Here is a 17,234-nt window from a genome sequence, read left to right as displayed (position 1 = left end):
TTTCACAGTTTCCAATATCCGACTTAGCAGTTGCCAGACACTCACAATTCCACCACCTAGAGCATTGATTTGAGAACCACTGATTGCTTCCAGGTCTAATTTCATTGTTCTCATTCCTTTCATCACTGTTAAGTTGGATCTATTGTCACATTTGCATCAATAGGACAAACTAGAACACAGCCAAATCAATGAATTCTGAACAACAGAGTGATATTAAAACTGTTCTCCGGCAACGTCAAATTTGGAAAATTCAATTTTTAGATCTAATGCAGTTTGTTTCTGAATTTTTTAAATAAGAATTAATAGACGCTATTTGGATTGGTCAGACTACTGTTTTCATCTTATTGTTTTCACAATGATTGTTGAATGGTGTTTCCCCCCCAACAAACCATAGTCATTAGAATTCAAAAATGTTTATAAAATAGAAAGAGCGTTGTGTCAAATGGAAATGACTCATTTTTTTTTTGTTTCATAAACACATCACATATTTTAAATTTTAATGACTATGGTGTATTGGACAAAATAAAACCTTATTTCCACCATGCACTAATAAGAATCATTGTCAAGACACCTTATATCAAGCAAAACATTGTGATGATAACACCAAAGATGAGAACAGTTGTCCAAACAATCCAAATATTAGGTTAGTGCAAAAACAATATCGTTTTCTCACATGTTACTTTTAGATACGATTTCTGAATTCATTCATTGATATATATAGCCATGTTATATATCATTTTGAAGCACGTTTTTCGGTCTATTGAATCATGTAATCTGTTACTGTTCCTAATCTCTTAATTTTTTTCGCAGGCTTTTTGACAAAATTCAAATCGGCATGATTTTCTTGTTCCAGTTCAAACTAAGCCAAAAAGCTGTCGAGAAAGCTTGTGATATGAATGATGCATTTGGCCTAGGAACCACTAACGAACGTGTGGCACAACAGTGGTTCCTCGAAGATAAGGATGTCACGGCCGGTCGACTGCGGTTGATAATGAACATTTGAAAGCCTTAATTGAAGCCAATCCTCGTAAAACCACACGAGAAGTTGCTGTTGAACTCAAGGTCAACCATTCAACAGTCGTTTGCCATTTAAAGCAAATAAGGAAGTCAAAAAGTTGGATAAATAGGTGCCGCATGAATTCAACGATAATCAAAAATGTTATCATTTTGAGGTGTCTTCTACGCTCCTCTTGCACAACAAAAACGACCCATTTGAGCGGATTGTGACGTGATGAAGAATGGATCCTCTACGACAATGGGCGACATTCGGCATAGTGGTTAGATGCTAGAGAAGCTCCACAACATTACCAAATGCACCAAAAAAAAAAAAAAAAAAATGTTATGATGGCTGTTTGTTGGTCTGTGGCCGGTCTTATATATCGCAGCTTCTTGAATCCAGGGGAAATGATTATGGCGGAGAAGTACTGCTGACAAATTGACGAAATGCACCAGAAGCTCCAACGTATTGGTCAATATGAAGGGACCAATTCTCCTCCTTGACAACACTCACCCACATGTTGCTCAACTGACTCTGCAGAAACTGAACGAATTGGGCTACGAGACTGCCTTATCTGCCATATTCACCAGACTTCTCGCCCACTGATAATCTTAACAACTTCCTGTGTGAAAAATGCTTCAAAAGGCGAGATGATGTCAAATCAGTTTTCAATAACTTCATCATTTTCAGAACTCCTGATTTCTATGCTAATGGAATTAAACTTGTTTCTCGTTAGCAAAAATGTGTCGATTCTGATAGTTTTTATTTCGATTAATGAAGTTTATTATGAAAGGAGTTATGATCTTTTGAAGTTGAACGTCCAAAAATAACATTTTTGCACCAACCTAGTAATACAGTTTTTCAATATTTATGTCTTTAATTTTTCTAAAAACTAAAACCATTTGTATTGTATACAATTTTACAGGAGAGAAAAGAAATCTCTTACCATACGGCAATTCAAATCTGGCATCAATAAGGATGCTGTGCCCAGTGGATCCCCGCGTTCCAACAATTTCTCCATTTTTCATAATCAATTCACCATCCAAGGAAAACCATTTACCCTGACCTTCCTGAAAAATATAATTTCATTAAAAAAATATATTTTGTTTAAAGATGCTTCACTCATTTGTAAAAAAAAAACTGTTCTTTGGTCTGCTCCACCTAAGCTTGATGTAGAATTTCCAGCGGTCTGTCATGCCATAACTTGATGTAACATTTCTGTTGAACTTGTCAAGTCAAAAAGTACTTTAAGCAGCACTTCTCCAGATGTGACAGAAGTATTCCATCTGATTTACATCTTGTGCGCATATTGACGTTATTGTATACAACAAAACTAAAGTGCATAACATTTTGCTGTCGCACAATCAATACGATACTCTATAGAGCATGATATAATATTGGATGTTGTAATCTGTTCTAAATAGGATAAATTCCAACCACTTATCATGGATTCACTAATTTTAACACTTGTTAAATATACAATTATTCAAACTTACATGTCTTCTGCTTCCATTAATATCGACATTACTCATTTGCTTCATATTAAAAACAATTTGACATCAATATGCATGGGGATAAAAGCACTACAACATTAACATCTTCCATGTACAACTTTCTGGACACTCATATGTTCTGATTTTTTTATTTTGCTGAAAGAAATATGTTAATACTAATAGGGGCTTGGTCTATGTGAAAACCTGTGTGTGTATTGCACGCTTAAATGAGCTAAGTTTCTATGGTCCATGTGAAGACTGTCTTTTCTTGATAATCCATGTTTTAGTGGTTACTCTTTAAGACTGGAAATTTTAATTCTAATTATAGTATAGAGTCTATAAATAAAACATCCAAATAATGCCAAATTTCATTCAAGAAGAATATGGAGTATTAATCATTAAGAATATTCAGTTAAAATCGAAAGAACTTAAATTGTTATTTAATGATTCATTATTTTGTGGTATACTAATGAGTACACCACATCACTCATCAAATCTCAAACACAATGTAAGAATTAATGAGATCGGCAATTAGATGTAGAAAACTACTATGAGAGGATTTAAAACATTGAATAAAATGGGGGGCTCACATCAGACAAACAAGACTATTATGATTCTGAACTTTTTAGATGCGGATTTATAATTTGTATTATGTGTATTATTTGGACTTACTGGTCCCACCTTCATTCTTATTCTTATAACATTCCTGCTCCAACCTTCTTCAAATTTATCTTGTTGATGGCTGATGAAACGAGAACATGCTACTCTTATCAATTAAATAGAGGGTTCCACTCAAAATTCTGTACAGATTCCTCGAGTTCGACAGAAAGATATGAGTCTGATAAGATACATCTGAAGAAGGTTGGAGGTTACATAGGCCAAAATGTTATAAAAAAAACACTCAAGATGAAAATAGTAGTCAGAACAATCCAAATACAAACATTGCAGATCTGTGGTATTATAAAACTTTCTGATCAATTTCCTTGTTTAAACAAGAAAAATGATATGGTTTTGAGAATTGGGTGTCATTTGTGTATTTCTCCCATAATAGTTGGAAGTTGTTTTATATTTTTCAGGTAGTCTATTATATGAAAAGTTAGCATATTTTATCAGCATCATTTGATATATGATGGTATTTCCAGTAGTTTTTCAATATTTTTACAGTGGATTAGAATTTTTTTTATAGTTGATTAAAATATTTTTTTTACAGTAGATTAGAATTTTTTTTTTTTTGATTAGTGGATTAAAATCGTGTTTGAATTTGTGAAAAAAAAGTTATAAATATGGAGATGAAATTGTAGACAAAAACTATAGAGAATTATTTTACATAAATATATTTTTCAATAGAAAATAGTTTTGGAATAGCAAAATTCTTACCTGATTTGAATGGTGAATCTTTCGAAGTGGGAGCCAATTGAGTCCGAGAAGGCTGTCCCACAGCATCCCTTTGTTCCAGACCTCAATAATCAAGCCGGTGTCAAGTCTCATGGTTTCACTATAATATTTTAGAAATGAGTTGAGAGTTAGATACAAATTTGTTAAACTAAAGTAAATGCAAACATGTAACTCAGCTTTGTAAACAATATTTACATTTTGATACAAAAAAAAATCATACTCAATGCTAAATTCTATTTGATGGCAAAATATCCTTTGATGATGCAACATTAAATGACTAGGTAATATAAAGAAAAAAACAGATGATAAAGAATGCAAAAGATGTCAGAGCTAGATCAAAAGAATAGACAACAAAATGTGAGAGAAAGAAAAATTATAGTGCATAGAAGATAGAGAGAGCATGAAATTGGGTGATAGAGATAGGTAGTGGGTGCAAGAGACAGAGACCATCCTTGGACGTACTTGGCTTTTATATAGATAGAGAATTGCATCAGTAGTGAGATATCTTCTGGAGCGGTAGAAGGATACCACCATCCTTCCAGCAACTTTGGCAACAGACTTGCGTATGTGTTCCATTTCAGATCAGGAGTAAAGGACAAACCCAAAAGCTTGTCAAAACATGGGGCTTCTCCTAGATGAGAGCCATCCATTTCAATTGATGCCAGACGGGGATCAGAGCGTTGATGGTGTAAAGATAGGAGTTTGGTTTTAGATGCATTAAAGGTAACCAGCCATGTCTTCCCCCACTGAACCACGTGCTCGAGACCAGAGGAGAGAGAATCAGAGAGAACTTTGTCATTTACAGCCTTTGATGTGTTGCCGTAGATGGTCATGTCATCAACAAAGATGTCAAAGAATGATTTAAGTATGTGTTTAGGGAGATCATTGATGTAGATCAGGAAGAGAGTTAGGCCCAGGATTGACCCTTGAGGGACTCCAGCATTAATACTGTAAGCCTCTGATTTTTGTCCATCGACCACTACTCTTATGAGCCTATTGGAGAGAAATGATTTAATTATTGAGAAAACATTTCCAGTTATACCGTAGCTCGAGATCTTGTGAAGTAGTCCCTTATGCCATACCTTGTCAAAGGCCTTTGATATGTCAAGAGCAATTGCCCTAGAAAGGAAGCCTTTGTCAAGAGATTCGCTAATCCTGTGAGATATAACCGTTAGCACATCTGCAGTAGATCTTGCAGAACGGAAACCATATTGTGTGTCACTAAGAAGGTTATTTCTGCTGAAGTGGTTGACTATTTCTCTATTTAATATGGATTCCAGCAACTTACTCATAACACACAGGAGACTTATTGGTCTGTACTGAGAGGGAGATGACTTATCACCTGAATTCTTAAATACAGGGCAAACTGATGAGGTTTTCCAGGGAGTCGGAAAGCATTTCTCCTTAAGGCAACGCTTAAACAGTTTCGTAAGTATGGGAGCAAGTTCTGGTTGAAACTTTTTTAACACTATAATTGGGATGCCGTCAGGGCGAGTTACTTTACTGGAATCAAGGTTCTTGATTAGCTTGGCTACCTCATGCACAGATATTTGTATGTTACATGGCGTGTTCTGTGTTATAGGAGGAAATATGGGAAGTTGATGGCCTTCGTCGCATAGGGTAGAATTAGCTGAAAAGTTCTTTGCAAATAGTTTGGCCTTGTCTGATGCTGACGAGATGACCTCTGGTCCATTGATAATGGTTGGGATAGAACGCACACTTCTGTTCAGGATCCTATTTGTTATTTCTCAAAACTGGTGGGAACCAAGCCACTGATCAGCTACTTTGGATTTAACAGACTGGACATATAGCTCTCTTGCATTTTTTATTACTCTTTTACAGTGGTTGCTGGCGTTCCTGAAAGCAGCTTTAGTCTCAGTACATCTATTACGTTGGTAGTTATGGAAAAAGTGATTTTTGTGCGCGATAGCAGCAGCACATTCTGGGGAGAACCATGGCTGGCTGTTAGGTTTTTGTTGGAATTTTTTAGATGGTATGAATCGGTCTATGCCTACAATTAACCATTCGGTCAGATCTGATACTATAGAGGTCACATCCTTTTTAAACATGGAATGCAGAGGTAGATCAGATATGAATGTACAGAAACTATCCCAGTCAGCCATAGAGTATCGGTATACAGTATGGTGGAGGGGTACGTCTGGGGACTTATTACATTCCATTTTTATCTTAACTGATATGACGGAGTGGTCGGAGGATCCTAGAGGAGAATGAACGGAACATGAACATAGCTCAGGGGAAGTTGAGAGTAAAAGGTCTAGGAGGCTTGCATATTGACTAGTAGTATCGGGCATACGAGTGGGTTTGCGAACAATCTGAGTGAGGTCATAAGCAATGGCAAAATCATGACAAAACCTCCCCTCATCGTCTGTCTTATTTGAATGGGTCAGCCATTTCACGTTATGGACGTTGAAGTCACCACAGATGTGGATGTTAGCCCAGGGATGTGTAGACAGGATTTGGTCTATTTTCTCATATATAATCTTAAAGATAGTAACTCCGCTGTTATGGGGCCGATAGAAGGCAAATATAAATGCAGTGGTGTAAGCAAGTGCAACCCGGAAACACATATAGGGTAAATTAGGATCTTCTCTAGAGATATCCCTGCCACACGGGAAGCCATCTTTAATGTAGGCACATTCCAAATTTTAAAAGAATAAATTTAAAAGAATAAATTTCATAGCACAAAATGTACTGTATTTTTTTCTTTCTTTTTTTTAACAGTCATTTTTAAGGAAGTTTACATTCTTTGGAAAGAAATAGTTAAAATTCTAAAAGAAAACCTTTTTCCCCTTCAGGTAATAACATCAGATGAAAATAATACATCAGTTTTGTTGCTATTTTTATCTTTGAGGTTTGTGTTTGTTATTCAATAAGTTTTTCTTTTGTTTTTGTATGTTTAATTTCTTTTTCAAACATAAAAAATTATGCAAGAACTCTTTCTAAAAACAGACAATCTACTGTAAAAGCCCAGAAGCAAGTTTTGACAGAATTTTAAAAGAAAGTTGCATACAACAGCTAAATACCATCGTTATCAAGCATTCATAAATTAACTTCATGAAAAAGGGTGTTTCAAAAGTAATGTATCCTATTTTTTTTATTCCACCGAAATAGACAAAAAAAAAAAAAGACTAATTAGCATTGTTATGATGACTTAGCTTATGTGCACATGAACTGAAATTTTCATCTCTCTGTTGCAGATATAACTCCTGTTATAGACGTGTAGTAGATGCAGAGACGCATCATTGAATTCCTGGCAAAAGTGCATTGAGAATATATATTCTATTTTCTACCTTATACTAAAACTGAATTTGCTGGTCACAATGTCACCATCTCTAATTTTAACGTCATATCGTCATTTCTAGCAAAACTTTTAATGTTGAAATAAAGTCCAAAAATATTTTGTGTGAATTTACTTTTGTTTTTAACTACAAAGAAAGGAGAAGAATACACTTAGTTTAGTAGTATTCTGGAGATATCCTCAAATATATTTACTGCTCTTAGTATCGCTCTGCAGGCTTCCTGTTTTTGTTTTTTCTCTCACTGATAATTTAAATAATTTCTATTCTTGAGAACGAATTAGAAAATTAGTTTTATTAGTGCTCTGGAGGTCTCCTTAAAAAAGTGCTCATTATCTAGACAGTGCCATAATCCAAAGTGCTTAATATCTTGAATAGAGCATATAGTATCCCAAAAGAGCATATAGTATCCCAAAAGTGAGTTTTTTTTTCATTCGCTCACAAAATAAAGGATTCCTCTTTATGAAACGGAAAACCTTCACATAAATTTATGTTCATATGTATGTTTTCACCATTACCACAGTTTGTACGTTATAACTTTTCACGCACATTTGAGTTTGTGCATATGTTATCACCTTTTACATACATTTGTACATATTAAATTTCACACACATTTTTTGAATTAGATTATGACCTATCATGTACATTTCTGAATGTATGGACGTTACCTTTCACACATTTATATTTGTACAAACGTTATCATTTTTCACGCAAATTTGTGTTTGTACTTATTTTCATATTCCTTTAAAAAAGAACTTTTGTTAATTCACTGTTCGTTTTTTCTCTTTTCTTATTAGATGACTTGTCTCTCATTTCACAATATGCACAATTCTATTTGTGCATATTTGCTACATTGTGCATGATTGCATAGCATTTGAAGCTGCATTTAGAATAAATCTATCTAAGAACGATCTCTACCAAACTACTCCGTTAATGTTTGGTCTAAATACTTGAAACTTGATATATGGAGTATTTGAACCTGTGGAACAAAATAGATTTAATTTTTAGCTGGAAAAATAGCTGTTAAGGGGTTAAAATTGAAAACAAAAATGGAACTGGAACAGGCATAGTTTGACATAATGTGTAAGATATACGTATGCGCAAATATATATTTATGCATTCAACATTATTTTAAATTATTTTATATGCATATGAACTTAGCTCAAATGATAACAAATAATGTTCTAGAGCTTTATGTTTTGATTTCAATTATAGCTGATAGCATTCAAGTCATCTTTTTTAACTTCTAAAATCACTACTATATCTGGAGTACAATATAATAATCGGTAGAGAAATTGGCTCTACATAATAATAAATGTGAAATCTGCATGAATTAAAATATATTTTAGTGTATTTTACGACCAGGAAATGCTGGGCAGCCTGCAAGTATATATATATATATATATATATATATATATATATATGGATGAGACAAAGAAAAGTACAAAAAGTTAAAGTTAATAAACTAAAACAATTATGCATGCTATAATTAATTCTTATACTCAGATTCCTTTCAAATCCATCCCTCTGACTCCAAAATCCTGGCATAAACAACCTTCATTAATACAAAATCGATTTTTGATGATGACATACTAAATTAGTATTAAGATCAATCAAATGATTAAAATTTGATTCATCAAAATATCAAGTTTAAGACTTTAATTCTTCCACAGTATTGTATTTCTCCTGGAGGCTAACCTATTTGAATTCAACTTGCTGCATAATTCTCATAAAAATCTTCATTTTCACTTGAATAAACAGGAATTGGTTTGGTTTATGGCATATCAACCATCTATGGGCTATTTAATGCCAAATCAAGTTGTCAAATCTAATTCTATTGGTTAGATAATTATATTGTTGGAAATTCGCATGCTGAAATGCTCACTGTTGTATGATGGGACTTGATTCCAGTAAAGCAACTGGCCCTGACTGCATTCCAATTAAAGTGCTGAAAAAGCTTCAACCAGAACTAGCTTCCATACTTACAAAGCTGTTTAAGCACTGTCTTAAGGAAAATTGCTTCCCAACACCTTAGGAAATCTCATCAGTATGCCCTGTATTTAAGAACTTAGGTGATCGGTCATCTCCCTATAAGTACAGACCAATAAGTCTCCTATGTATCATGAATAAGTTACTGGAATCTGTGTTAAATAGAAAAGTAGTCAACCACCTCAGCAAAAATAACATTCTTAGTGACATGCAATATGGTTTCCGTCCTGCTAGATCTAAAGCAGATGTGCTTACAGTTATATCTCATAGGATTAGCGAATTTCTCGATGGAGGCTTCCTTTCTAGAGCAATTGCTCTTGACATATCAAAGGCCTTTGATAGGGCATGGCATAAAGGTTTACTTCACAAGATCTCCAGCTATGGTATAGCTGGAAATGTCTTCTCGATTATTAAATCATTTCTCTCTGATATATTCATAAGAGTAGTGGTTGATGGGCAAAAATTGGAAGCTCATAGTATTAATGCTGGAGTCCCTCAGTGGTCCATCCTGGGCCCAACTCTCTTCCTGATCTACATCAATGATCTTCCAAATTACATCTTTAGATCATTCGTAGACATTTATGCTGATGACACTACTATCTATGGCAGCACATCAAAGGCCGTAAACGACCAAGTTCTCTCTGATTCTCTCTCCTCTGATCTTGAACATGTGGTACAACCGAGAAAGAAGTAGCTGGTTACTTTTAATGCATCTAAAACCAAGCTTGTACCATCTGGGATCAACTGAAATGAATGGCTCTCATCTTGGGGAGGCTCCATGTTTTGACAAGCTTCTGGGCTTAACCTTTACTCCTGATCTTAAATGGAACACATACATCAAACCTGTTGCCAAGGTTGTTGGAAAAATAGTGGGATGCTTCTATCAATCCAGTGATACCTCACTGCTGATGCAATTCTCTACCTATATAAGAGCCAGGTACATCGAAGGATGGAGTATTGTTGCCACATCTGGGCAGGAGCTGCTAGAAAGGTTTTATCCTGCCTTGACAGAGTTCAAAATAGACTTCATAGCCTAGTAGGGGATGCCCTCTTTCTCTTCCCTGCAACCTCTTTCTCACAGAAAAGGCATTGCATGCCTGTCTCTGCTTTATTGTTATTTTCAGGGCACGTGCTCACCTGAGCTCCAATCTGTGGTTCCCCCTCACCGAACTTTCACAGAAAACACTCATCTAGCTGAAAACACTTTCAATAATTTTTCACACTCTTTATCTGTGCCTAAACCTAAACATAGATTCCATGAACAAAGCTTCTTTCTTAGAACTGCACACCTGTGGAACTATCTCACATTTGCCTGCTTTCCAGCTGACTACAATATGGTCATTTTCAAATCCAACGTAAACAAGTTCTTGATGAGCCATTCTCCTTAGGTAATCCAATTTACCAAATTTACACTACAAATAATTACTATGATTACTATTGACTGCTATACACACTTTAACCCTTATCCTCAAATGGCCTCTGGGCCTTGATAAGTGGTGACTCCTATGTAAAAAAAAACATTTTCCCCTATTATGTCTGAACATAATAATACAAGATGTTATTTCAAACGAAATTTGATGTTTTACACACTAAATTTAGGTTGCGCCATTTTCAGTTTCATTTCAATTTAGTTCCAGCAGGAACTGTGGATCTTGTCTCAATGAGAATCCAGTTCCAAAAAGGTCTCATTTTAATTAAGATGTGTCAACTTTTATCAGAGCAAATCCGACTAAGGGAATGCGTTCTTGCCTAATTACTTTGAAGTAGGCATCAACAAACTTGATGCCGCTACTGAAATTCCCTAAAAATGGGATATGGATTAATATTTCTGTTTTGAAAAACATACCTGAACTTATTCTACATTCAACTTGTGAAAATAGTTCAATTTTGATTTTTCAAGATTCATACACCTCCCTTCCTTCCTTAGTCTAGAAGGACTTTTATTTATTTTTGTTTGGGAATATCATATAATGGATGACATTTACCTGCAAAGAATAATTGAACCTTTCAGAAAGAAGAACTAAACTACAAAATTTTCAACTAACCACTATTGAAGAAAGAACTATTTGTAGCCCTTAATAGATCTCCAAGCCTGCAAAATGTGCAAATGTTTTTACAAATTACAAAACTTCAATTATATAACTGTCAAGGTGAGTATTTTGGTTTGCAAATTTTAAGGCTTTCAAGATTCTTTTAGTTATGTAGAATAATTTCCACAATATTCATAGAATATGTTGATCTCAGAATACACTGCAGAATAACACAGGAAAAGCAAACGATGTCAACAACTAACAGGTAGCGTAACCATGTAAGATAATAAATTTTGCTCTTCATCTACAAACTTTTACTATTCAAGACTTCTACAGATTGGCTATCCAACAGGAAAATATTATCAGTTTGCAAGCTTTTACAATTCAAAGCTTCTCTGAATTTTGTTTGAAACAACATTTCTCTTCTAAAACTAAAATGTCTTACAACTCAAAAATTATTATTAGTGGTGATATTCCATTTTGTTTATTGCTATTTATATGCGATATCCCAAGAGTGACAGAACCAAGAATGAACAACATATGGAATAAAAGCAGAGAGGATTTTGGAGAGGAGAGTTGAGAATTTTTGTTATTTGGATTATTCAGACTACTGTTCTCAGCTTCTGTATCATTTGCACAAAATTTTGGTCAATGTAATCTCCAACGTTAAGGTGTATCTTGTCAAATACAAGAATCTTTCTATTGAACTCTGGAATCAGTACAGAATTTTGAACGAAATCCTTTATGCAATCCAATCTTGTTTCATCAGCGATGACCGGGTAGATATCCTATTTAATTTGCAGTTGTATCATCTGCAAAGATTTGTGGCATAGTGGATAAAGCACTTGGTAAAATTCAATTGTAAATTACAACCTTCTAGACGTTAACGGGTCAATTTTTAGTGTGGGTGATACTCAATTGCAAACTATTTAGGACTTCTACCAAGTCACGGCTGATGGAATGAGAACACGTTACCCCGGTGGATTAAATAAAGGATTCCATTCAAAATTCCTTGTAGATTCCCAGAGTTCAACGGAAAGATTATGGAGTTCAACAGGATACATCTGAAGAAGGTTGAACTCAATCTCAAAATCAAGGTATATTTTAACATGTATTTTGTGTGATTAAAATATATAGAAAAAAGCCTTAGAGGAAGCTAACTTTAAGCAACTCTGCTTTAATATAATACATGTATATCAGCCAGAGTATAACTGAGAGTCAAATCTCAATAAATACATAAGAAACAAAATTATTTTAATAACTAGTAAAACTACACATCAAGATAAGACCATGTTTAAGACTCTTAAAATTTATTCTGGAATTTACATAATGTGTAATGGTTATTAGTGTTGGTTAATAATCAGGTCTAATTGAAAGCTTTTCTGGGAGTTGAAGGTTAAATCCTCATTGAAGACGATAATCACTAAGGATGGCTGGTAAATAAGGGATCACATTAACTAAGTGATTAATGAAACAGACTGAAAACTTAGGTATGTCAAATTCAAATCTAATGAGTTCTACAGAAACAATTTACTATAAACAACACTAGACCTTGTGCCTAACCTGAATAGGAGATAAATAAAATATTTAAGAATGGCATAACTTAACATTTCTATGCAATAATCGCTGATGGAATAAGACCAATGGATTAAAGAAGAGGTTTTATTCGAAATTCTGTACATTTCTAATTTCATCAATGTAGGTTCCCAAGTATGAAAACTTAGAATGAAAAGTAAATAAGAATGGCGAGGGATGACATTAGCTATGTGGTTAATGACAGAGACTGAAAACCTGAGTGTGTCAAGCTCGAATTCACTTAGTTCCACAGAAAGACTTTAATCAAACCAACACTTGACCTTGTGTCTAACCTCCTGAAAAGAAAGCAATTGCAATAAAGATCACATAAATAAACATTCCTATCCAGTCAATATAGGGTTCTGTCTGAAACTGCATGTTTCCGATTTCAACAAAGTGGAAATATTCGGCTCAACGAGGTCAGAGGTTACATCAGCTGAAACGTTGAACAAAAATGTATAGTAGTCAGAGGAATCTAATATTAGGTTGAGAAGATAGTTCTTGCAGAATTTTTAATTTTGATTTCAAATAAGTTTTCATTATAATATCTTTATGTTATATATTTTAAACAGTGGTTTTTCCCTCTAATCGTCTTAAAACAATTATATCTTCTTTTCAGAACATTGAATACAAGATGGACAAAAAGCAAATTGGCTCAAGTTTCTTATTTCAGTTTAAGATAGGCTGAAAAACTCCTGAAACTGTTCGTGATGTTGACAATGCATTTCGCCCAGGAAACACTACTGAACGCACAGCACAATGGTGGTTTAAGAATTTTTGTGGCAGCAATGAGAGTATTGAAGATGATGAGCATAGTGGTCAGCCATTGGATGTTGACAATGATCAATTAAGAGCCTTAGTTGAAGCCAATCCATGCACAACTGTTGAAGAACTTGCTCCCGAATTACACATATGATGATTTGAGAGAGATTGGAAAGCCAAAAATCTTCACAAATATGTGTCTCATGAATTGAACAAACATCATTATGAAATGTCATCTTCCCTTCTTTTATGCAATAAGAATGACCCCTTTCTTGACCGGGTTGTGACTTGTGATGAAAAGTGGATTCTTTATGACAATCAGTGACGCTTAGATGCCAACAAAGCTCCAAGCCAGAGTTGCACCAAAAGAATGTCATGACTGTTTGGTGATCTGCAACTGGTTTTGTCATTAGTTTTTTGAATGCAAGCAAAACCATTACAGCAGTGAATACTATCAACAAATGGATAAAACGCATTAGAAACTTCAACAACAATACCCAACATTAGTCAACAGAAAAGGCCTAATTCTCCTCCATGATAATGCCTGACCACACGTTGCTAAACCAACCCTGCAGAAGTTGAACGAACTAGGTTACGAAACTGCTTCATCTGCCATACTCTCCAGACCTCTCACCTACTGACTACTACCTTTTCAAACAACAACTTTCTGCATGAGAAATGCTTAAAAAAATCTAAGCAATATAAAGAACTTCAGTGACTTCACCACCACCAGAACATAAGATTTTTTACGTTACTGGCATAAACACACTTGTTTTGCGTTGGCAAAATTGTTTTGATTCTGATGATCAATAAATTTTTGTTTGAGCAAAGATATGTTTATTTGAATTTAAAAATTAAAAACCGCAAGAACTTTCTTGTCAACCTAATATATTAGTAAATACCATTTTTTTTCAAAAAAAAAGAATAATCACTTGTATCAGTTGTAAGTTGTTTAACAGCAAGATGTCTGTTTACATTACATTTAAACTTATGCAGGTCAGTACAGTCAGGGAAGCAGGAGACTGGGAAGGAATTCTAAAGTTCAGCAGTTCAAGGAAAGAAACTAATATATAGTTTTAATATAATGTATTGATAAATACCTTAAAATCACATCAGTTGTAAGTGCTCTTGTATTTAACAGATAACATTAATCTTTAATAGATTATAATATATGTTTTATACATGGCGCGAGATTTGCAAATTTCTATCAAGAATTGAAGCAAAAGGGATCGATAATTGGATAGAAAACTTATTTTTGTAATTTATTGCAAACATAATACAAATAAAATTTTATCGTTTTTTTTTATGCAGTAAACAGCAAGAATTACATCAAGCTAGAATTTGATCAAGGTTATCGAGAAAAAACAAAGTTGAAATGGATTTTGTGGCAGATATACCATCCAGTCTTTTCTTTGATCTTTTTGATTAGAAGTATAGTAGTGTAGTATCTGTTTTAATACTACGCTTCATCTTTTCTGCCTTTAGTCAGTGTAGTAAAAGTTCTTCTAGAATGAGGAACAATTTTCCCCACAATAAAAAAAAAAACACCTTGTGTCCAACTTCCCTAGTGTTCTGTTATTTTCATAACAAGTGTTCAACTCAGCTGCAATCTTCAATGGGACACTTTGGTGATCGTCTCATCAGTAGGTGGTGTGATCCTGAATAGGTTTCACACTCCTCAAACTTTAACAAGCGTTGTTGTCAAAAATTTCTATCTATTTAGCTATCCCAGCTAAACTTAGGATCGTGCCAAAAAGTTATTAATAATTTACACATTGTAGCCAAATGTATTTATCATTGGACAGTGATAAAAGAAAAACTGTTGGGTATTCAGAACTGAGACTAGATGGATAAGGCAGGCATAGAATGAAGTCTGGTTGTACGAAATATCGATGAACCGCAGAAAGGACTAAATTTTATTAATTAGCAGGAGGCGCCCGACCTTGCCCAGTCATAAAATATACTTCAATACATTTTAATTCATGCAGATTGTGTATTTATTATTACAAAGTCAATTCTGTATAAAATATTATATTGTACCTAATATATAGTAGTGATTTCAAAAGATTTTTAAAAACTGATATTAGTATCTAATAGAACCCAAACCAAAACATTTAGCGAGTTCCCTATCATTTGAGCTATCAGCAGATAAATAAGATTTAAAATTAAACAACTTCAAGCTATAGAATGAATTTGTGCATGCACAAAACTAATAGAAATATCTCGGCAAGTTGAAATGAACATTCTGCATTTCAACTTGATGTATTATTCATCCATTCAAACAAAGATTTTATTCATAAGCCATCCTTGATTACTATTTCCTGTTAATTTCGGTGTTATGTAACCAATAGTTTAAGAGTATATTGATTAAGTATTTTCACACACGCACACATCGTTTTATTTACATAGACTAGCGAGACCTGTGGAAATTCCACAGCATCATCTTTCAGATGTACTATATTGCTACTGGGCATTCAGTGGATGATCAGCATGAATGAAGACCTTGCCATGTTATTGTAACCTTTTTGTTAAAACTGTAAAATGTTTTTACCTAAGTATTCTGGTTAATGTAGTGTCAGAATATATCTAGTTATTACAGTTGTTGCAATATTTTTGAGTCATAATGGAGTATGGTCGCTCACAATTGGGAGATTCTATTTATGAACACTGTTGCTAGGAACTGACGAATCAAATTAATTCACGTTCTGCTATCAACCAATCAGAAACCAGAATTGCCTCATAAAAATTAAACCTTTTTAGCAACGTTGCATATGTTTTCTTCGTGTCAACATGAGAAGGATCTTCTGCTCTTTGGCTGCAAAATTATAAAGTCCAAAATCTGTACGGAACAGCTGTCTACTGAGAATTCGTCATCTCCAGGACTTGTATAGAATAACTATCCATCGGAAACTCTTCTGAAACTAAACATGGCTTCCAATTCAAGAGGTTATGGGCCCAGCGTGAGACTTTATTTCGATGGATCAGAATCAAAATTCGAATTGTGGCAAGTGAAATTTTTAGGATATTTACGAATCCAAAAGTTACACAAAGTAATTCAGGCACAACCTGAAAACAAACGACCCTGACTTTATTGAAAAGAACGCAATTGTTTTTGTGGAATTAATACAGTGCTTAGATGACCGAAGTCCATCACTGTTAACAAGAGAAGCCCTGGACGATGGCTGCAAAGTACTGAATATAGGAAGAGAGCATTATTTATCAAAAGAAAAACCCAAAATTATCTCTTTACATGCTGAACTGACATCTCTAAAACGTATGGAAACCGAGACGATTACAGAATGTATTATAAGGGCCGAAACATTAAAAATGTCTGGCAAAGTTATTAGCGGCAGTCTGTTTATCTCCATGGTCCTTAAAGGGCTACCAAGTGATTTCTAACCATTTACCACTATGATAACCCAGAAAGAAAAACCTATGAGTTTTAGTCAATTCAAAGTGGCATCCTGGATTTACAAGGAAACTGAGAAAATGATCACAGAAAAAAACGAATCTACAAATATCATGAAATTTTAAAATGTTCACTTAAAAACAGCAAAACATTATTTGCTATAATTGTGAGATACCTAATCACAATAGTTTCAAATGTAGATACAATTTCAAAGGAGACTTCATTAAAAATGTGGAGAGCTCCATTAGCAAACAAATTTTTATTTTC

At 34.2% G+C, this 17,234-nt stretch overlaps 1 protein-coding gene across 1 annotated transcript in view; it reads right to left on the bottom strand.

Annotated features, from left to right (window-relative positions):
- LOC145286274 (protein unc-13 homolog B-like) overlaps window positions 1-17,234 on the bottom strand; it is a 597,427-nt gene that overhangs the window by 357,703 nt on the left and 222,490 nt on the right. The window contains exons 4-5 of the mRNA XM_080135112.1: window positions 3,868-3,985; window positions 1,944-2,067 (exon numbers count right to left, since the gene is read on the bottom strand). Coding sequence (XP_079991238.1) covers window positions 1,944-2,067; window positions 3,868-3,985 — 242 coding nt within the window. The remainder of the gene's footprint in view (window positions 1-1,943; window positions 2,068-3,867; window positions 3,986-17,234) is intronic.

This window comes from Euprymna scolopes, chromosome 10, assembly GCF_053919585.1.
Source record: "Euprymna scolopes isolate OS-2025 chromosome 10, ASM5391958v1, whole genome shotgun sequence".
Lineage (NCBI taxonomy): Eukaryota > Metazoa > Mollusca > Cephalopoda > Sepiida > Sepiolidae > Euprymna > Euprymna scolopes.
Note: the sequence above shows the minus strand (reverse complement) of the source record. Positions and strands in the feature narration are given on the sequence as shown.